Below are 22,352 nucleotides of genomic sequence, written 5' to 3' on the forward strand. Positions count from 1 at the left end.
TGTGAAGCACCTCTCAAAACCTCATGATTATTTATCGCATTATCATGGACTTCCTAAAATTAGCTTCCATAGGAAGATTAAAGTTCAAATGACCGTTATAAGGAAAGCATATGCATTGCAAGAGGCTTTGATAGAGTACATGGACCAGATAGGACATATTCTATAAGTCTGGAATCTGCATGAGAAGTCCATTTATGTTTTACCTCTCAGTCGAGATACTAAGACCAGATTAAACAAAAATATCGCAAGTGCAAGGAGCCTCACCTGATTGGTAACCACAGGGCCTCCATCATAAAGTCTACCATAAGCTCGAAGACCATAGAAGGATATGTAGTCATGTGCTTTAGGGCCCATTATATCATAAAGATTCTGCAATATTGAATTTGGACCCCTGCAAATAGTTCGGTATTGCCAATGCATTATTGCCCTTACAGATGCAGCACCAGCATCATCAATGCCACCCTATCACAAAAGATGTTCAGATAACAACCAATAAGAAAGAAAACAGTCATAGATGAGCTATTCAAGGCATGGTACCTGGAACCCAGGTAATAGTGGTATGATTATAATAACCCTGAAACATCTGTTTTCTTTCTCTGCCCGCATAATTCTCCTGTACAATGCTTCTAAGACACGGTTCCCTATTGTATCATCTCCTGAGAGACCTGATATAAAAAATTGATTCTGGAAAAAACATGCCAGTGGAGTTAACAGATAGTCAGACTTACGCAAACACACACACCCAAAAAAAAAAAAAACAACAAGAAATCCTTACATGTGTGTAAAATGAGTGGGATTGGGGGGATAGATATTACAGGATTACTTCATGTGTCAAGATCATTTGAGAAACTATCCTAAACAAATTGATTAAATGAACTTATGATAAAACAAGCACCTAACCTTTTTAGGCAGGTAACATTCATGTTGTCGGGAGACTCATATTAAAGATTAGTCTGAAAGGATCTAACCCCAAAAAGTAGATAATGAAACAAGAAATGCCTGCAGGAACAAAATCAATAGGAAGTCGGAAACAGTGGCTTACAAGATCCTCATGAGAGAAACAAGAAATGGAATATGCTTAAGATGGAAACCATTTCCATTCATGTTCCCTGCATTCCCCCCATTTGGTGTATCTGAATCCAAACTGTTACCAAAGGGTGATTTTCAGATAAAAATCCTTATGCTTCATAGGAATAGAAAAGAATTACATTTCCCTCCGAACATTTAATTTAGGAAGTTATATTTAAGAATATAATAAGTCTTATATTAAGTTTCTGAATATACCCTCCACTGAGTAATAAAATCAAATTTAGAACTACTGTTATTGTTTATTTGGAAAACCCACTATATAGTAAGGTTCATTATCTCGGTATTGAGCACCGTACCGGTGCCAACCTGTTACTATGTCAACATGAGGCCAGTCTGGCATACTGAGTATTGGTACACTCCCCACACTGCATACCAATACCAAACTAGTACATGGTATAATACAACCCATACCGTCAGTTTGGTACGGTATGGCAAACCTTGCTATATACTTATGTCATGGTGCATCATAGACTTTTAAGCAACAACTATAATGGTTGTTATTTTACAAGTTCAACATTCATATTAATAAAATAATATTATTTCTCAATACATAATAAGATATTTTAAATTCAAAGTTAACCAAACAATTTATGTCATAGATACTATGATTTGATTCATACCAAAAATATCATACATTCTTATTCCACTGGGAATGATGATTCCTATTTCCTACCATTTTAAATTGCAATTGCAATTCTTCTATTTAGGGGAATGGTGTTGCAAAGCAATCATGATTTCATTACTTGTGCAAGCCAAACATTATGATAAGGCCAAAACTGAAATTTCTATTCCCTACATGCCTCACTCAACAAACCAAATGAAGCATGAATCATTTAGGAAACTCATCATAAATCATCGGTGTCTAGCTTCATGTTAAATGACACAAAAGCACATAAAATCATATTTATTTTGAGCCAAAAGTATTTAGTAGTAAAGTCTGCATAATATATTTCCAGCATATCTAACCGCATGTGGCATGAATTATCAATATTGACATCAGTTATATGCCTATATCAGATTTAGCTGTTTTCCACATCTACTAACTGAATATGGCCTCATATCATAAAAGAGGGACAGCACAAATTGAATTTGGACAGAAAAGAACATTTTCTTAAGTATTTCTATGTTTCACTGAATTATCAGAGCATGTTTTTTAAAAAAAGATCAATATTCTCTTTTACCGCACAGGTAGGTTGCTCGATGTCCCTTGAGAAATTGCAGGCATTGACTCAACTTGGCCAGAAATTTGCTTTTCTGGTTGTTTCTCCTCCATCCTTCACCTGAGCTGAAGGCAAACAATTTAGGTTGACATTGCGTTCTTAGTTCCCTGTCTTTATTTTTGCTTTCTTTCTCCCTTTTGAGATTTGCTCTCCCTTCTCTAATTGGCCAGTGCATGGTCTTATTGGACTGCTCAAAACCAGAAGCTATTCACTTGATATCAGATGTTGACTCTCCAGCAAAAATTTAATTGGTGGGGCCTTCACCTTGCTCTCTGGTTATCCAACTACTTACTGCAACCATTTTCCTAATTTCATTTTCATTCTCTTATTTTTGAGCCCTTGATCTCCCACTCATTTTTTCATTGCCGCCATCAAATACAAACACAACTATAATTCATTCAATTTTTACCTTCTTCCTTACATTCGTAGTTAATTCTTCACCTTTTTTTTTTTTCATTAAACCTCTTTTTCTAGAGGGATGTTGCTTTTAGGTTTCTGTTCCTTGCCACTATCTTGTGTAATTATGGCCATAGCCTCAAACTTTTTAGCTGGGATTCACTTAAGCCTTGATGAAACTAATTGTATGTGATGGGTTGTGCCATGTAAATTCATGTTAATTACACAAATCTCTCTCCTATTAATGGTGATGATTACTATGTAAAAGCTACACGTTAGCAGCTGTTTGATTATTGAATATTATCCTACCTAGTGAACTGAGCTTGTTTGTCTTCCATTTGCAAAGGATGTAAGAGGTGACCTATAAGACATGTATGACCAAACTATAAGTGCTTACAAGTATAGACTTACCCAAGTTTGCATTTCCACTTGTCAAGGTCATCACAATATTACAAGTTTCTTGCCTTATAATCAACACTAAGAGCAGTTGCTATCTCTTCATGTAGACATGCTTGCATGTTTGGCATTGAACGCACAATTGCTAGAGAAGACATCATGATTACTGAATATGTACCAATTTCTGAAAGATTTACAGATTGTGCTTAAATAAGAATTGCTATTAGATTTTGAAGAAATATTTGCTCATGTTGCCAAATGAGGATGTTCAACAATTTTTGGGTGCCATTTAGTTAGTTTCGGTCAGGTCAATTCGGTGTGGTCAAAAAATGCTCAAGTCAACCAAATAGGATCCAGATCTCACTCAGTTGAATGCAAATCAAGGCAGGTTGGGATAGCCTAGAATCTAGATAGATAAAAAAATTAATAAACTTAAATAGATGTTATGTTGACAATGTTATAATTTGTTTATAAGATATGAAGGTATCAGCAATGTATAATAGCTAAATAGTAAGCCAAAGTCTGCCATATCAAGCCAAATTGTCCGTATCAACAAATATCAAACCATACTGGTAAAAAACTAGAACATTATCAAGGTTTAATTAGGTATATGAGCCAAATACCCATACCATCCAATACCAACCTGCAAGGTTTTAAATCCCATAGGATGGAGATGTCCCGGTTTCTCCATAGAACGAGATGCCCAACTATCCCATCCTGGCAATGATCCCTGTTATGCATCCCGATAGATATCCTCTGTCTCTCTTTCCTTCTTCTTTCCCTCCTTTCTTTTTTTTATTTCTCTCTATTTTTCTTATTTTCTTTCTTTTTCTTCTACATTCATTTCTTTCCTTTCCTTTTTCTTTCTTTTCTCATCCCTTTATTATTTCTTTTCTTTTTCTTCTTCTTTCTCTTTCCTTTTTTCCTTTCCTTCATTTATTTTTCTCCTTCCTTTCTTTCTTTCATTTTTCATCTTCATTGCTTTCACCTTTTCCTTTTCTTCATCTTTCCTTCCTTTCTTTCTTTTCTTTTTCTTACTTGGTCCCATTTTCTCATAGGAATGGGACGGGACAACTAGGACACCCTCATCTCGCCGGGATGCCCTCATCCCATTGAGATGTAAAACCTACCAACATGTGTACTATTGGGTTTTGGGTGGTAACATGGCTGGAGGGTAAAAATTGTTTTAGAGTCCGTGTCAATACAGGGCATGTATTGTACCATATGATCGTACATACTAAACTGGTAATGTGCCATTATGGTTACCAAGTATCGATTTTACAGACCTTGCTAAATACCAATGAAAATGTTATCCTATTGGAGTAGAAGTCATCTCATAATAATATCAACAAAATTTAGTGGCTCAAATTTGACATCTAGGGCTTGGAAGTTGTGCCTTGGCCTCTATGGTTCCTTCAGATCAATTGAACTTGTTAAGCCATTGGGTTCAAATGTCCCAAATTGAACATGACCCATATTTTGGTTAGGTTTGAGTTAACCTAGAATTTCAGATAATAAAAATGCCTACCTAAGCCAAGCTTCTTAGACATGGGTCAAGTTTTGCCACCTAGATGGATATGAAGGATGTGTTTCTTGATGAAGATTTTTGGGAGGGATACATAGAGCCAGCCTTAGGCCTTACATTTTTGTTTCATGTAGTTTAGTTTAGTTAGTTGTTGCATTTTACATTTATGACCAGATTTTAACCAAGGGCTCAGATGAGATATGATGTTCAGGCACATGGAGGACAATACTCAAAATAATGCATTATTTGTTAGTGTAGGAACATACAAGCCATAAAAGACATCATCATTCACCTAAGTCCAAGACATACAATAACCTAAGCTGTAAATAGAATATGATATGATTGGAATATGTCACAGTATATGTGCATGTGTATGTGTGTGTATGCATATGTATATACGTATACAAGGTCCGCAATCTCCTATTGGGTAGATGGGTACTGTATCGGTATCTTATTGGTTTGATACGATATAGTACCCACTCTGTATCAAAATCTCTCTAACTATTTTTCTCCATTTTTATCCTGATACGCCTCGGTGCAGATTGGTACGCTTCGATACAAGCTAGTATGCACCTCGGTATGCCCCGTTACAAATAAGACTAATAAGTACACCTCAACATGTTGGTACGCCTCCATATGGGATATTACAGGTCTCGTACTGACTCAAAGTTGAGTTTCTTACCAATTTATCCCAATACTGTATGGCTCATATCAAGTGGTATGGGCAGCATGGCAAGCTGTGTATGTATATGTATATGCAGATTTTAACCAAGAGTTTAGATGAGATATGATGTGCAAGCACATAAAGGACAATAGTCAAAAAAATGGATTATTTGTTAGTGTAGGTACATATAAGCCATAAAAGGCATCATCATTCACCTAAATCCAAGACATACCATAACCTAGTTTAGCTATAAATAGAATATGATATGATTGGAATATATAAAAGTATGTGTGTATATGCATGTATATGAATATGCACGTAGTGCGATGTGTGTATACATAAAAGAAGCATCAAAAGACGATGATTCATCACAATGTCATAGTCCATACATATATAATAACACCAATATCAAGTAACTCCATTATTTGGTCATCATTCAAATCCATAAACCACAATCACAACTTCAAACAATAATGCCAACATCACAAACTCTCAAACAAACCATCCAAATTTAATAGGGTAACATTTATCAAAAAAAATAAAAGCCCTCTCCCTTTCGTAGAGGCATTAGGAAGCATCTTGAGCATATTTACGAAGTATCTAGAGCCATTTTTTATCAAGTTCTCTCATGAGCCCTTCCTTTGTAGATTAATTGCATATAAAGACTTTTTATTAACATATTTGCAGATTAATATCTTCTTTATCTTAGAAACTTCCTGATAGGATACCCAATTTTACTTTCCAATAGCCATAATGGAATATTCACTATCTCATGTCTCTCCTTAATCCACCTTTTTAAGTTTTTACCCGGTCAGCTACTCCTGTCGTTATTTATTGAGTCATGACATAGAATCAAGACCTTAACCATAGCAATAGTGGCAACGAGGAGATCTAGCCCGATGTTGGTTGCATCAAGGAGCATGAATAGCTCACTAGCTAGAAACTCCAAAAGGGTCGATAGAGAAGAGGCATGGGAAGGAATGCAGAATTTCAACTACAGCTAATGGATGGTTAGATTAGGGTCCTCTTGGGCATTTCTGAAAAAAGGGAGATATTCATCTAGAAATATGTAAATAAAGGGTCATTATACACAATTGACATATAAAGGAAGGAGTTATATGCAGAAAAACCCTTTTGACTTTAGAAAAGATATCTGACATGTATCCTAGCTGTATCCAAAAAGTACTTGGATCTGATATGTATCAAATATAGGCATGGAATGCAACTTGCAGTATCTATTAATCCTACATTGCATGACACTACAATAACAGACTTCTTATTCCTTAACTGGAAAATCATTCTGCTTGGAGCTTCAAAATAAACTTGATAAGGATTTATACTAGCACTTCAAACTTATTATTTTACCAAGGCAGCCACGTGTAGTTCTTAATCAAGGTCAGTTAAACAATTAGAGTAGGAACTCACAGCCAACAGCTATACAGAAACAAATAGTCCTCACCTCAATATATATAAAGTGCTCTGCTTTTTCAATGACAGAAAAGTAGGCATTATGAATGCTCTCTTCAGTTTGGCTTGTACCAGCAGACCATTGGCCGACACTTCTAATAACCTACACTCAAAAAGTGATTTCAAAAATTTAAGTTAGTAGTAGACAATACACATATCAAATTCTAATAAAATGAATCAATTTTTCTTGCAGATATGGAAAGGTAAGAATTGCAAATCCTTGGAATAGAATAGAAAATCAAAAAAATTGAGTTAAGATTATAAATAGTTAGCACAATTTCAAAATGCTCCATCAATATAAGTATCCTGTGCCCGTGTCAAATACTAACAATGTTATCAAAAAATGCTCCTCGAGCACTCAAGTGGAGGCATAAATAACTAGCCAGTGCAGAACAGTTTTAGCGGTACATGTTTATGTGTTAAGCAGTAGTTTAGTCCAATTAACTTCTCAGGCATCCACATATATATTAGATGTATAAAATGATATAATTTGAATCCATCAGAGGGGGAAGGATCAAGTCTAGATCACCTCTGTCATTAGAAACTAAAGTTATACCAACCTGACACCTACATTTGGTGAGTGGACCAACTTGCCTAGCTTCATCAGCAGAGACAACTTGATCGCCTCGCTCCTGTGTTTCCCACCATTCCTTATCCAAATTCTGAAATGATGGCTGTGCAATCCCATCAAAATGTATTTCCCTCTGAGGCTGCACAGAATCAAGATCATCCACAAAACCATTCATCTGCATGTCCTGAACTGATTGTTGCACTTTGGTCTTCCGAAAAGAAAAGGGCTGGGTCTGACTTGTTCTATTTGGATGGTCTGAAAGGCTGCAATTTATGTCTAAACCATTAGCCTTTATACTTCCATTCGAGATTGATGGTCCATCAGGCTCTTGAGGTAAAAGCAATGGGATGTCTTGACACGATGAACGAGAGGAGAAGGAATCCTGCCTTCCTATATCTTTATGGTTCATCTCTTCTTGCTTATTTTGGGCATCCATTTCTCTGCCTTTTCCCATGTAATGTGGAATAACCATATGGTGTTGGGGCATCAGTAATGGAATTGCTTGCTCATTTGGAGCTTTATTTCTCTGGGAAAGAAATCATATTACTCAGAAAAATATGATAAGGATCTCAAATAAGTATGACACTGGAAATAAATTGAACCATTACAGGATAAGCAACCTTAGCATAATTCCAACGTTGAACGAAATGTCTTGCCACATCATGACAAGGTGGTCCCCAAAGAGCACACTGGGCATCATGCCAAGGCATGCGAGGATATTTTCCACGATCCAATTCATCTTTCATTGTATCCTCCCAAGAATTTGGCTCAGATTCCCTTACATTCAGTAAAAAGAAATTACAACATGGAGGGACAAAGAATTGATTTATAACCTATCATATTCTTAGAATTTTTTAGACAAATATCAACTGCATGTCGTCCACCTATGAGCTCATTTGAAGGACCCACATTAGAATACCTGGGATTATAATAGTCCTTTCCAGGCCAGATTAGAGGAGGAAAATCACCAACTTTGTGCTCGAAGTCATCATAACGACCAAAGCATAAATCAAGTCCCCCAATGAAGCATATCCGATTATCAACAATCACAATTTTCTCATGATGGGACCTAAATAGGACCATAAATTATTAAAAGAATTATAAAATCAAAGCTATCAAAATAAATATCAATAAAGAATGTAAGACAATTTTAACATATAAGAAGTCATCTTAGAGTACAATTTCATACCACAAATAGACGCCAGTTGAGAAATGATCTGGATAGCGTAGAACTTTCACGTTCTCATGAATATTAAGTAGTCTTCGCTTACTGTATACACTGTTGATTTTTAAGGCAAGAGCAACTTCTTTGTAAAGAAGGATGTAGATCTGCAAATCATCAAAAAACAACCCCAACTAAAAGCAATTAGAATGTAATTCTATTACCCTCTAAATTTACAAATAGAGGCTGAGTTTGCAAATAGATGTTGCATGACACGAGACAAAAAAAAAAGCATAGGTTCCCTAATTAAAACATGAAAATGATGGAAAGGAATTGTGAAAACAACAGTATGATCATAATCAACTCAATGGATGGATCGATTACAATATTTTGTAAATATTGTTGATGACAAGTAGTAAGTACCAAGTTTGATTCGAGGCTCGAACTCCAGACTTGTGGAAGTAGGAGGAAGCCATCTTTTTGATATCACTGTTCCAGGTGCTAAGTTGTGGTCAGCCTGGGTGTGACATTTCACATGCGAGGCAGATATTGGGCCACCCGCTTACTAATTGAGGGGGACTCTGCCACTATGGTCACTTAGATGCAAATGCGCATGAGGGCGACTACTATGCACCCACTCTTGTAGGACATTTGGAGACTAGTGGGGGAGTTCACCTCTATGGACGTCAGGCATGTCTACCGAGAGGCAAATAGTGCTACTAATTGGGCGGCCACCTTTGTCGCGAGCACTCGATAGGTTCTTCTAGAATGATGCAACTACCATACCTATGGCGCTTCAGGATATCTCATGTTTTGACTCTTTTGGTTGTATTCATACTAGACGCGTATGAGTGCTCTTCTTATCCAAAAAAAAATAAAATAGTACTAAACTGTATATAAAAATTAATTATTTAAAGATTAAATAGGCAAAAAGCATACTAAATGAGGATTCCAACTATGAATAGTTATGGAATTTCCTGAGAAGAAACCAAACATCTATAAATAATAAAATTCCGGTGGAAACAAAAGTGGAAGAGCAAGGGGGTGAAGATTGTGTTCAATAAAGGCATAAAATAGAGCTGGATTGGAGCTACCAACATTATCTCAGCTTTCTTAATTTAAAAGCACAAAAGTTAACCAAGTTGTCCTCAAACACCAAATTTTAGGTCGCTATCAATCCCTCTCATCTTTAACAGCCTGGTGGGTTCAAACTGATAGAGTAAAAAATTTATACCATGCTAGAAAGGTGACAAGAAAAAATATCCTAACAAGGAAATATTTTGCCACCGGAGATGGAAAAGCCAATCCTGCATAATTAAGAAAAGATCCTGCCACTAAATGAAGATAACACGCACCATGGAGAGAAGAAGAAACTCTCTCTCTCATATACGCTTTTGTCTTCCCTTCCTCCAGTGGACAACTCAATAAAGGTTGAGTTTTATGAGATGAGTATGAAGGTAGATTCAAATTGATTTTTTCTTAAAGAAAGCAGTGGATATAATTGGTTAGAAGTTTGTATAAACAAGGAGCTCCTGTCAACAACTGCAATATTTGTAACTCTATATGCTAGCTCCTTTCATTAACTAGTCAACCAGCCAAGACTATGAAGATATCACAGAACTCCCTAATCTAGAGAACTAAATTTCATATAAGATAGTGTGAGAGATCATATTATTGATGCTATCCAAAAAGTACCTGGGAATTCCAATCAATAGGTAAATGATGATGGATATCATTGATATAATTATCTCATGTTCTTCCGCACATTATAAACCTACTGTATTCTTGACATAAAATATATGACGACACATCATCCCAGAGCATACGTTTGAAATTAATTCCAAAAAAGCTGTCACATACATTGTCAATTTAATCACGCAAGCTTGCATATCCATTAAAAAAATGGAAGCATGATAACACATAAACACCAGACTTAGGTTTCTTATGTGACATGGAAGTTATTGTCACCACACATATCCCTGTTGGGACAGTTGCTAGAATCTTGACTACTAGAAACCCACAAGAATGGCAGCATGTCTCATGTAAATAAGTTCCCCAAAGCCAAGAAATTATTGCACAATTACAACATCAACGACTCATGAATCTTGCACAAGACATAAGCCAGGAACAAACTTAAGAAGGTAACAATAGCATTGTGTAGGTAATACCTGAACACCTTGCTTAGCTTTTGCATCTAGCAAAGCATCAAGTCGGGAAAATCCATGAACACTAAAAGGACGTCGTAGATATAATTCTGGGCACAGCCACCAGTCAGTAATGAATATCTGCATTGAACTTCCAATCATCTTAGACTTCCACGAATTGAGTTAACAAACTGCAAATTGTAAATTGATATTTTGAAAACAAACAAGAAAGCATACCTCCGATTTTGCTTCTTCAATGGAAGAAGCAATTGCCTCAAATGCAGCTTGCCCATCAATGAACCATTGAACCTGACTACCATCTTCGGTCAAACCCCTTGGTGGTGCAAAAGAACCAAATCGGTGAGGATAGCACCAGCCTTCTGGAGGCTGTAATCCAGCATCATTAATTGCAGCAACCCAATCCATTACCTTAGCATTAGTTCTCACTCTTAACTTTATAGTTCTGCTCCCGCAAGATACCTACTGAGATGTATTGTTCATTAGAGATCAAACTTAAATCATGCAATCTTAATTATAGTCAGACAACCATAACTTAGTAGTTTCTTACAGAAACTTATGGAAAAGTAAGTGCTAAGTTAATCAAAGTACATTCTAACTCACACTAATTAAATGCATATAGTTCCAAAATATCAATACCTATTGGCTTCTGTGGCTTCTGAAAGTTACAGTACTTTCATATAACAGATATCAGATATATTCAAGCCACAAATTGGTGTACTGGTGCATATTGGTTTGTGATGGTCAAACTGTATTGCACCATATCAGTAAGGTACCCATGCCTCTCAATATAGTAGCATAGCAACACATGATACAACATTAAATTCTGCTGTGCAGCAGGAGCAGGCACACCATGTGTTCTTACCGTACCACACTATACCAACAAGGTACTGGAACCAATATTGAAAATTTAAACCTTGATGCACTAAAAATGCTATTCAATCTAATAGTTTAGTCAGGATAAAATTAAAAAAAAAAAATTGTTATTTTGGAAAGGCTATCAACTATGGATTTAAAGTAGACAACTAAAGAGGGAAAACTTAACATAAAATAGCTAAGGAACTATGTACAGGAACAGTAAAAGATCCTGGTAAATTATTCTGATTTTTATCCTGTCAAAAAAAAAGGGTGCACCTTTTTAGATTTTAATAATTTATCTTTATCCAGGAAATAATTTCAGAAAAACTCTTGGACTCCATCAGAAACATAATGCCAAATGCTTATCTTAGGTCTTGATAAGTTGCTTTAAACAGTCCTTCAAAAAAATAGTTGACAATATAGGATGCCTTTTGCTTTTGTTTTTTTTTTGCAATTATATATTTTGTTTGGAGCAAAACAGGCTTATCCATAAATTCATTTCATGAGAGACAAAATGAATACAATCCAAATGAAACAGCAAAAATAAGAAGTCTCATACCTTTCTTTCATATGTAGCATATGTTCGTCTAATTTTGCAAAACGGAACTCGCTTTTTCATATTTAATTCATTTCTTTAACGTTTCAGAGCATCCTGATCAGTACTTGCATTAAACAATAGCTGGCAGCCAGACTGTTAACCTTGACTGCTTTTCATTCATCTTCAATAAAGCAAACGTTATGAGTTCATACGTCACAAGTTTCTGGATCTGATTGGCTGGAATAACAAGATGATTGGCAACCCACAAATTTGGGAATCTTGATTTTGGGTGGAGTAACTTTTCTGTATTGGCTTTCCTAGCCTCTCGCAGAATCTGTTCCAGTATATGTATCTCTCTCACGCTCTCAACACCAGCTATCATTATCATGAAGGAACCCAAATCACTCTTAACTGGTCAAATGTATTCTCCTTTTTCATTCTTGTTTCAGTTGAATTAAGGTATCAATGTTTCTATCAAAAAATATTACTAAGAATTCATAAAAAGATTTAATGAGAAGGTTGATGTAAAAAATTAGAATTTTATAGTTATTTTCTTCAATTTAACTATAGATTCTTGTCATATAGAGGTTCAGCGTGCAGTTAGAGAACACAAGAAAGCATCCTGCATAACTCCTCACAAAATTCAAGTTTTCATACAGATTGCTTTATTGGAAATCCATAATGTGCATAAATTGGCAAAGGAATATTATTCTAGAAAAAACTTATGTTATGCAAGGAATAAATAGATGCTACCGCACATCTTTTCTATCAATGTGATTTCAGAAGGTCTATGTACTCAATTTGCTTCTTACAAACAACCAAGCACCATTCATGAAGATCTAGTATCTTCATGGTTGGCGTCGAATCATTTGGCACATAACTTCATATGAACAGGTAATTTTCTTGTTTCCAAAGAAATATAGAGGACAAATCTGTTCCAATAGTCATTAGACAAACACGATGTTAAGATCTGGTGCACTCAGTTTCTGCTTGTTGCCTCGATCATGCAAACAAATAATGGCACCTGAATTGATGATTCATTCAAAAAAAGACATCTGTGTTAATGCAGATTTCATGTGGATTTAGGTTTGATGATAAGAATATCTGGATCATAGCTCACTCATAAGGATTAAAATGGTTCAAGCATGCACTATTTGGAGAAGGTCCGGTCTTCTAATGCTTCAGAATTGACATGCTAATATCATGGATTTAAATAAACTAGTTAACGAAAAATAAGAATACAAACCAGATGAATAATGAAATTGAACAGTAGTTGCACATTTTGCCCAAGGAGAAAGTAGAACTCATACTAAAAGAATGATCTAAAGCAACTTACTTGAAATCCAAAACGCAATGGATTACGTTCCTTTGTTTCTTTTGCTAGAAAAACCCTGCCTTCACTATTTCCATCTGAAGGTGGCAACACATCAAAAACAATAATATCTAATAGCTTTGTATCCAAAGGATCTTCCAGTAAGGCCAAAAACCCTGGTTTCAATACAGCCCAGACCTATAAAAGAGTATTCAATCAACTCATCAGTTCGTATGTGACATTGATATAGGCAACCGCACTATAAGAGATGAAATCTATATAATGTACACAACTACAGGTTCTTAAAAATCATGTCACTATAGCATAAGTGGGGATGATACACACATCCATGTATGCTCACATGCAGAATTCAGCATCTCAAAGTATATAATTAGTGAAAGAGGTATTTAACCCACGTATTCATGCCTTCAAGAAAAAATTTGGAGATTTCATCTGTGACTATAATAGAGGACATGAGAACAGACATATGAATGTACTGTATTTGCTTTTATTTTCTCAGCTAATAATGAATATGTAACTAACAAACGCCAGCAACATATGCTGAAAGGTATGATTGACTGAAGCATATGGTGCAATAGTTTTCTACTGCAGCCATATCCTACAGGTTTTATGTGGCACTGTGTCAACAAAGTACTATAAAATCATATATAGCAGTCTGCCAACTTATCCCCCAAAAAGGAAAACTTCTAGATAAGATTATGAATCTGGTATACTATGATCATCCAACAGATCAAATTGAGAAAGCAGCAAACCACTTCCACATGCACTGGAGCCAAGATGTTATGAAAAATGAAATTGTTCAAGAGCCGTTTATCATAAAAGTCATGCAGCATTAGTACTTCTTTTTATTTTCAACAGGCCCCCTTCTGATAATTGCCCAAGGTTCACTGAACCAATACCAGGGTTATACCGGCCAGTGACCAGTTAGGTACCATATCAAGCCAAGGTGTACGGGAACTAGGGGGAGGGAGAGGAAGTGGGAGGAGGAGAAGGAGAAGAAGAGACTAGAGAGAGGGGAAAAAGAGGGGGGGGGGAAAAAAAGGGGTGTACCTCATCATCGTGGAACCATCACCCCCAGCTGGCATCGCCGTCACAAAGTCATTGGCGGCAACAAAGCATTGAGAGGGAGAGGCGAGGGGTGAAGAAGCTCTTGAGAGTAGAATCAAAAGAGAGGGAGAGGCGCGAACCTCGTAGTTGTCGTCATCATGAAGTCATCGATGGCTATGAAGCATCGATAGAGAAGGGTGCGGGGAGAGGTTCCTGAGAGTAGATTCAAGAAAGAAGGAGATCAAGATATCGGGAGAGAGGGAGAGAATTGGAGGGCAGAGGGATTTTTATTTAATAAAAGGAGAACAAGATCAACTAGCGAAACTATCCCAGTAATCGTTCAATCCGATTTGGCATGCTCCAAGCTGCTTGATTCTGGATGGTTCGGTAGTCCTCGAATTGCCTCATTACCATGAAGGATGGTCAGAATAGTAAAATTGTGATCACCTCAGGAAGGAATTTGTAACAGACGTACTCTACTATATTATTGAAGCCAGCTTATAAAAGGATGTTTCTATTGAAATTGGGGACCAAACCTAAATTAACATTGGAGAAAAGGAACATTATAGGGTCAAAGATGTAAAACAAGTGCATGATTGCAAACTATGGCAAACTATAGGCCACAAGGGAACATATAAGCATTCCCTATAATAAATGTGATCCTCGATTTGATCACTAGGATCATTATTTGAGGTTCCATACCCACTATAAATTTTTAATGTGATCCAATACCAGTTTCCAGGTGCTTCAAAAACACCTCTGGCTCAAGCATCTTTAGTTGTTATTATAGCCAACTGCTAACCAAACTTGGTTTAAAAATTGAGCTAGTTATCTCTTTTCCCCCCACTTTTGGAGTCCAAATATCTCATTATTCTGACATTGCCCTGTATAGAAAATTTAAAACAACTTTTGCTTTCTAAAATTTTTAAGAGTGTCAATTACTCACTTCCAGAACCATTCTTGTTCAGACTGTTAAAAGATGCAGTCTGCATCATAGAGGGCCACTATCATGGCCGGTCAAGATGAGCTCAGCTGGCACATTACTCAGTTGCATTCATCCTGGTCATTGGACCCGTGGAAAACACATTTCCAGGAATAGCCCTATGATCACTAGCTGGTGCCCATCCAGGCCAGCAGCAATTGCAGCTTACTACAACCCGAGTTCTCCTCTACATAGATCGCAGGTAAGGTGGTTGTTAGCAATACAAACCATGCAACCTATTCTCTATTTACCAAACAAAATAAATTCAAAAGGGCCATTCTGTGCCATCAAATTATGCAACACATTACCGATGCTAACGCTACACAAGGCAGCTGCCTCTATAAACCGCCAAACCTGGTTCTATCCAGGATGGCCTTGCGTGTGGCGTTATAACACAAAGATTGGTCCAAACAAGTTTCAGCATATGAGAAAATGGGACAAAAAAATGCTTTGTAGAAATTCAGGTTTTATGTTTCAAAATATTGTACTTTGTATTTATACACCATTGTGTCAAGCACTGCATGATTTTGTCATGTGAACACCTGAACAGCTATATGGTCCATGACTCCATGCAGTAATAAGCTTTTCTATACTTTAATTTGAGAACACGTCATACATTTGAAATTTTAAAACAATAATCAAGCTGACTAACTCAACTAAGAGCTTGTAACTTGCAAATCATATAATAAAATACCTTTTGCCAGTTGCCATTACAACAATTAAACCAGTGGCATGCAGAACATCTTTTATCATCATCCTCCCTCTGAATTTTTGGCAAATGCTTCACTGTAACATAATCTTCCTTTAGCTTAGGTCCATACTCTGGCAAAAATGATAACCTAGAGACCTCCAAAAACTTGCAGACCTGAAATTTATAAAAGCTCATAAAATCCATAACCATGACCAAAAATCAACACTAGGACAGTTTCATAGTTATGCTTTTTTCCAAAAAAAAGGAGAGAGAGAAAGAAAACTACCAAAGAAAACCACTAGACTATGCATCGAAACTAAGTAAATTAGTCACAATCAAAGAATCAAAATGTGTCCAACATATTACACCGTAGCAATAAATTTTCAAGAAAAAGAAGTGATGGCAAAACATATTACTGAGAGGAATTCTGAAAAAACTAGTATCAATCAGTAATAAATTACAGAGGACACATAATGCAAAGAACGTGCATAAAAGTTGTATCAATGTACAGAACATAATCATATTATGTTGGTTTATCCAACCTGTTAAAAAAGGCTCATATTTTTCACCATTCAAAGGACACATTGACACCAAATTGTAATAACATATATCATGTCAAACAGAGGCCAAGCTTACCTCATGAGAATTCACAATATCCAAATTCCCCAAAAAGTGATTTAAATACCCTTGCATAGCCACCTTTGCCCTGTGTGATATAGAGTGTTGCCTTCCTAGTTGTGGTCGAATGATTGGAAATGCAGCACTAGAAGGCACATTTCTGCACAAAGAATGAACATTCTTAGTAATGGTATTTAACAAGAAAACGGTATATGATGCCCAATTATATGGCATGGTAAATTGTATGTAATGTATAGTTGGTTTTTACTTAATCATTTTTCTTTCCATAGATAATTTATATCAGACCATATGAAAGTAGATAAATAGACAACACTTCAGTAAATTGCCAAATGCCAACATATATTTGAAATATCTTAAAGTGATAATGAGGCACTAGAAGAATATTGAAAGAAATATCAGAATCAGAGGAGCAGGAAAAAAGTTTTAATATATGTTGGCACTCGCTAGTTGGTTCACCAAAGTTCAAGAATAAGAGTGCAGGTTGACAAGGTAGTTGATCTCATATTGATGGGATAAAGCATGCATATGTTAACCAACACTGACAAAAGATCGAATGGAAACTGGAAACCAGAAAGAAAGAACAGAACTTCCACCAAATGAAATTCTACTGGGCTCCTTGTGTTTTCTGACTTGGTTGAATGTCACTAGAAAAGTGGACAGACAGTTTGCCTTTCAATAAACCAAAGCCTCTAGAAGCATCCATTGTGCCTGAAAACTATGGGAGATTCAGCAAGTCTGCCAGTGAAAGTAATCAATTTAACTTTTTCATTGAACTTAAATGAAGAAAATGTAGGGAAGCTCTGGTTTTCTATTTGGTTCATAATAATGTTAATTTATCAAACCACTATAATGCGAATGAGATTGTCTTCATGTGACTAAACAGTGCAGAGGGTACAAGAAAGACATTTTTAAATGCACTTTGTAAGATCAGATTTTTTTTTTTTTTCGATTGGTTGTGTAAGCAGTGAATAGAAACAGAACCATCATTGGAAGAGCCCTAATGCAATATCATGGGATGTCATGCATTGTCAAAAGTTTTTACAAGGTAGCGGGATACAATTTTGTGCTTATATGTTGATGATGGCAGTATGCTTTGTGTTTTTTCTGTGGACATTACAAGTTACCTATTTTTAGATACATAGCTTTCCTCATGATGTATAGGAACATGCTCATCATCAGCTTCATCATCATCTTGTACAACTGGTGTATGCTCCCCTATACCGAGATTTTGAAGCCATTCTTTAACCTTCAATAAAAATTTTACAGGAAAAGCTGATTAAATTTACATACATGTCATGCACATTAAAAAAAAAATTAAAAGGTTTTTTCCACTGTATTCCATATATCCAAGTCAACATTCAATTACAAATAGCTATCGAGATGGGTTGAGTGCACAAGAAGTGATATCAGAAATGTAAACAGATAGAACCAATGGAAAGATGCCTGTAATCCTCAAGAATAAGTAGCATGCTTCTATGAAATATAGGAAGTGATATAGAAAATTCAAATTTGTAGGCATAGGCAACATGTTTCAGGTATGGTCATCAAGTTAGAAAATTCAAATTTGTAGGCATGGGCAACATGTTTCTGGTACACTTATGATGTTCAAAGATAGGTATGATGCCATAGGAACACCACTTCACAATTTGGCAAAAGAACCAGAATAACTGGAAGAAAATATTTGGAGAGAAAAAATGAATTACAAGAAATAAATTAACGAGCATTGTAGAAACATTCTATAAAAAAGACAAAGTTCAGCAATCCTCCAAGGAGTTTCAAGGAAAACACACTGATCCAAAATTGCAAATTATTTGAAGAGCAAGAAGAAAAGGTATTCCTTACAAGATTGGATAGAATAGAGAAAACTTTGATGAATATTTGAGAATTAGTTTCAGAATGTCCAACCATCAGAAACATCAATGGCTAGGCCAATAGCTTACACATGGAAGAACTAGCCTAAAACACAGCCAGCAACGATACTTAAATAATACAGGAAAAAGTCATCCAAGGAATTATGCTCTAATGGAAGAAATGGAATTAGGAAAAGAAATCTAGTAAATGGAGATTTTCAACCACCTGCTCTTGCTTCTCATGGAATTCCTCAATCAATGCTCGTTTCTTCAAAGCAAAATGTAGATAGAAAACTTGCGAGGCTTTCTTCAGTAAACGCCATTTAAACTGATGAACAGAATTATACAAGTTAACCAGATGATGTATATACATATACCAAAATACAAAATTATGCAAGTTGAGAAAAGCAAATAGAAGCCTATATATCATCCTTTAGAGAACCAGATAAATATTAAGATATCAAAGCAGCTGGTTTAGCATAGCATCTAATGTTTTGTTAGCATAAACCCATAATTTTTCCTCAAAAGAATAAGTGGTTCCTTGTTCAGATTAAACTTAATGGAACTCCAATAACTTAAAATAATACAAAAGCAACCTAATTGCATTATGCATGACACAATAAAATCAAACGCCAAACATTATCAATCAAGAAAATAAAGAAGGTAATAAATAGAAAAGAATTAGCTCTCAAGAAATTAAACCAATCTGAAGAAGGCAAAGGCACATCAAGTCAAAAATCCATCTACTTTTGGCAATCATGCAAAACAGAAATCCTAAACAAAATATACTGGCTCCCTAGGTTTTAAATCCCATAGGATGGGGGTATCCTGGTTTCTCCATAGAACGGGATGCCCTACTGTCCCACCCAGTCCCAACTGCAATCATGATCATACATCCTAATGGATATCCCATGTCTCTCTTCCCTTCTTCTTTTCCTTCTTTCTTTCCTTCCTCTCTTTTTCTTCTACCTTCCTATCTTTCCTTTCCTTTTTCCTTCTTTTTCTAATCCCTTTCTTTATATTTTTCCCTTTTTTTCTTCTTTATCTTTTCTTTTTTTCTTTCTTTCCTTCCTTTTTTTCTACTTCTTTCTTTCCTTTTCCTTCTTCTTCATTCCTAGCATTTTTCCTTTTCTTCATCTTTCCTTCCTTTCTTTCTTTCCTTTTTCTTCTGTCTCGATGGTTTGACCCATTCTAATCTTGTTTTCTCACAGAAACAGGACTTAAAAACTTGCTTGTTCCTAATTGATAAATTGAGAATTTAAGTTACAAAACAACATTAATTGCATTTCAGATATATCCTTCTTTTTTGCTCTTCCTCTTGGCCCAATACATTTTAGTGCCTTATGCATTGCTTTTTAATGGTAATTTTAGATGTGAAAAGTGCTGAGTTAAATTCTCTGATGCTGGAATAGCAATTACTAATCACAGACTCTATTACTATAGTGAGAAGTTCTATTGCACAAGTCTATCTAGTCTACGTCAAGTCCAATCTATGCTAATACAAGTTGTATTGTTTCAGAATTTAGAATTTCTATTTGTCAATTCTTGACACCTTGATGGGGATGAAATAAAAAGAAACTTTTTTACCCCAAATGTATATGTTTGCAATATTCCTTCTGGTAACTTCATTGCCAACATTGTTCTTCATGATATATCATTATCTGAAACTTGTGTGCGGAACGGATCACCCTATGCCTATATAACTAGAATGGGAAAAGCTTATCATCAACTTTCAGCTTTGAAACCTAATTCACACAGACTAGGAAAAGGGCATCGACAGTTGGATAAGAACTCCACATCCAAAGGTTTCCCTCTACATCCACATTTTATATCCTGCTTATCATATCAAGGTCACAGAAATTAAGTCTCTTCAGAATGATTCCTTAGTGCATTAGTGCAACACAACTCTAACTGAGAACGTGGGCAAATGGAGTTAAATTAGCATGAGGGATGAAGCTAACTCAAGGTGCTCCTGTGGTACAACTTCAGATTATTATGTTCTTTTCATGTCCAAATGGCAAAACTTAATTGGGAAAGAATCAAAAATCATCAAAACAGTTAATGATATGAGGAATGAATAGACTGCAATGTGAAGGGGCAAGGAATATTCTAATGTCATGCAGGGCCCACTTGGCAATGACATGCTCATCTCCCCTGAAGTGGAATATGACCTCGGGTTCATGATCATGTCGATAGCCTCATCTAAAGCTTGCATACAGATGGCATTCCTCAATGCAAAAGTGTCTCCCGCACATAACATAACACCCAGCACCGAGAACACCAAATCTTCATGCTGCCAAACCAATAAACTGCTCACTCTACCAATATAAAATTCAGCATGAATAACCAAAAGAACAGAACTGAATCACTTCAGGTTTAACAGAGCAGGAAGAATCTAAGTTCACTAACGTAATCGATAAAGAAGCAATCTTGGGGGGAAAACACCTGCCAGTTAGCATCGGCCCCGCCATGACTCACTAACGTACGCCATAACGGAGCAATCTTGATGAGCAAACTCACCAAAAATCACAAAAATCACCCAACCGGCATCAAACCCAGCCCTAATTCCCGTCTTTTGCAACAAACATCGCATAAAAACTCAAGAAACGGCCAGAGTTCATCGAAAAACAAGCGCCCGCCACATAACACCCAAAACTACTCGGAAAAAATGAAGGGGAAAGAACGAGAACCTGTTTGTACTGGACTTCGATGGTGTAGGAGAGGAGCATGGGGCTGATATCGCCGGCGTCGGGCCGCGACACGGAGATGATGGTGGCCTTGGGCAATTCATCAAAGATTTTGGGGTGCTCCGGCTGCCGGAAGGAGTGGGAGGAGGCGAGGGTCGGCTCCGACTGCATCTTGACGTAGCGGTGGCCCCCTTCGGAGGTGAATGGATCGGAAGACATAGAAGGAGTGAGATGAATCCGTGGCTCCGCAAGAAAGACTCCTTTCCCGCAACCAAAAAAACAGGCAAAAGTTCTTTTGGATTTCTCTTCCGTCCTCTTTGGTTTCCTTGCACGAGACGAAATAAGACTTGGGACTTTTCAAACCGTGATGGAGATCGCTGGATATATAGGGAGGAGAGAGGGACCGGTGGAGCCGGCAAAGGTCGTTTAACGTTCCGTAACGACTTCACGTTATTAAGTTGATTTTTGAAGTTAAGGGGTGCAGAGCAGACCACATGGGGGAATTTTGGTGGCATTGACGGAAGGTATTTTTAATATTTAGGACAAATTATGATTCTGATCCTTAAATTAATCAGATATTCTTAAACTGTAAATTATTAAAGTTTAGTTTCAAATAATCAAATCATTTAATATTATTTTCAGACATAATTTGGATGATTTTTTCTCATCAAAAGATTAAAGTGATTATATGATATTAAAATTTAAAAAATATTGATATGATAAAAATAATAATTTTTTTTTCTTTTTTTTTTCTTCTATAATTATCTTCTGACCTCTCTTTTTTGAAGAGGATGAATCGTGGAGGTAATGAGATTTGGAATGGGAAGAGTTGGGAGAAGGCGATGGAAAACGAGTAATAAAGAGTGGAGACAAGAACTGAGTAAAAAAAGATGGATGGGATCATAAAAAGAAGGGATTTTTTTTCTTTTTTCATTGAAGTTTTAGGGATGAAGAAAAAAAAGATGAAAGATGAAAGATCTGAGAGAGAGATGCTTGGGGAGAGTTTAGTGACATGGGATGGTGAGAAATAAGAAAGAATGTTGGGTCATAGAGGGAAGGGGGCTATGAAGGAATG

The 22,352-nt window shown here is 36.3% G+C and overlaps 1 protein-coding gene across 2 annotated transcripts in view; it reads right to left on the minus strand.

Annotated features, from left to right (window-relative positions):
* The window catches only part of LOC105057542 (phospholipase D zeta 1), a 32,397-nt gene extending 10,757 nt beyond the window's left edge, over positions 1 to 21,640 (minus strand). For both annotated transcript variants that reach the window (XM_073248538.1, XM_073248537.1), the window contains exons 1-15: positions 21,281 to 21,640; positions 18,817 to 18,918; positions 17,865 to 17,986; positions 16,738 to 16,879; positions 16,105 to 16,275; positions 13,385 to 13,558; positions 10,872 to 11,114; positions 10,659 to 10,775; positions 8,518 to 8,657; positions 8,248 to 8,397; positions 7,949 to 8,105; positions 7,318 to 7,854; positions 6,750 to 6,860; positions 538 to 684; positions 265 to 462 (exon numbers count right to left, since the gene is read on the minus strand). In XM_073248538.1, the coding sequence (XP_073104639.1) occupies positions 265 to 462; positions 538 to 684; positions 6,750 to 6,860; positions 7,318 to 7,854; positions 7,949 to 8,105; positions 8,248 to 8,397; positions 8,518 to 8,657; positions 10,659 to 10,775; positions 10,872 to 11,114; positions 13,385 to 13,558; positions 16,105 to 16,275; positions 16,738 to 16,879; positions 17,865 to 17,986; positions 18,817 to 18,918; positions 21,281 to 21,496 (2,727 nt within the window). In that variant the 5' untranslated portion in view covers positions 21,497 to 21,640. The remainder of the gene's footprint in view (positions 1 to 264; positions 463 to 537; positions 685 to 6,749; positions 6,861 to 7,317; positions 7,855 to 7,948; positions 8,106 to 8,247; positions 8,398 to 8,517; positions 8,658 to 10,658; positions 10,776 to 10,871; positions 11,115 to 13,384; positions 13,559 to 16,104; positions 16,276 to 16,737; positions 16,880 to 17,864; positions 17,987 to 18,816; positions 18,919 to 21,280) is intronic.
* Between the last annotated feature and the right edge of the window lie 712 nt (positions 21,641 to 22,352).

Source organism: Elaeis guineensis, chromosome 14, assembly GCF_000442705.2.
Source record: "Elaeis guineensis isolate ETL-2024a chromosome 14, EG11, whole genome shotgun sequence".
Taxonomy (NCBI): domain Eukaryota; kingdom Viridiplantae; phylum Streptophyta; class Magnoliopsida; order Arecales; family Arecaceae; genus Elaeis; species Elaeis guineensis.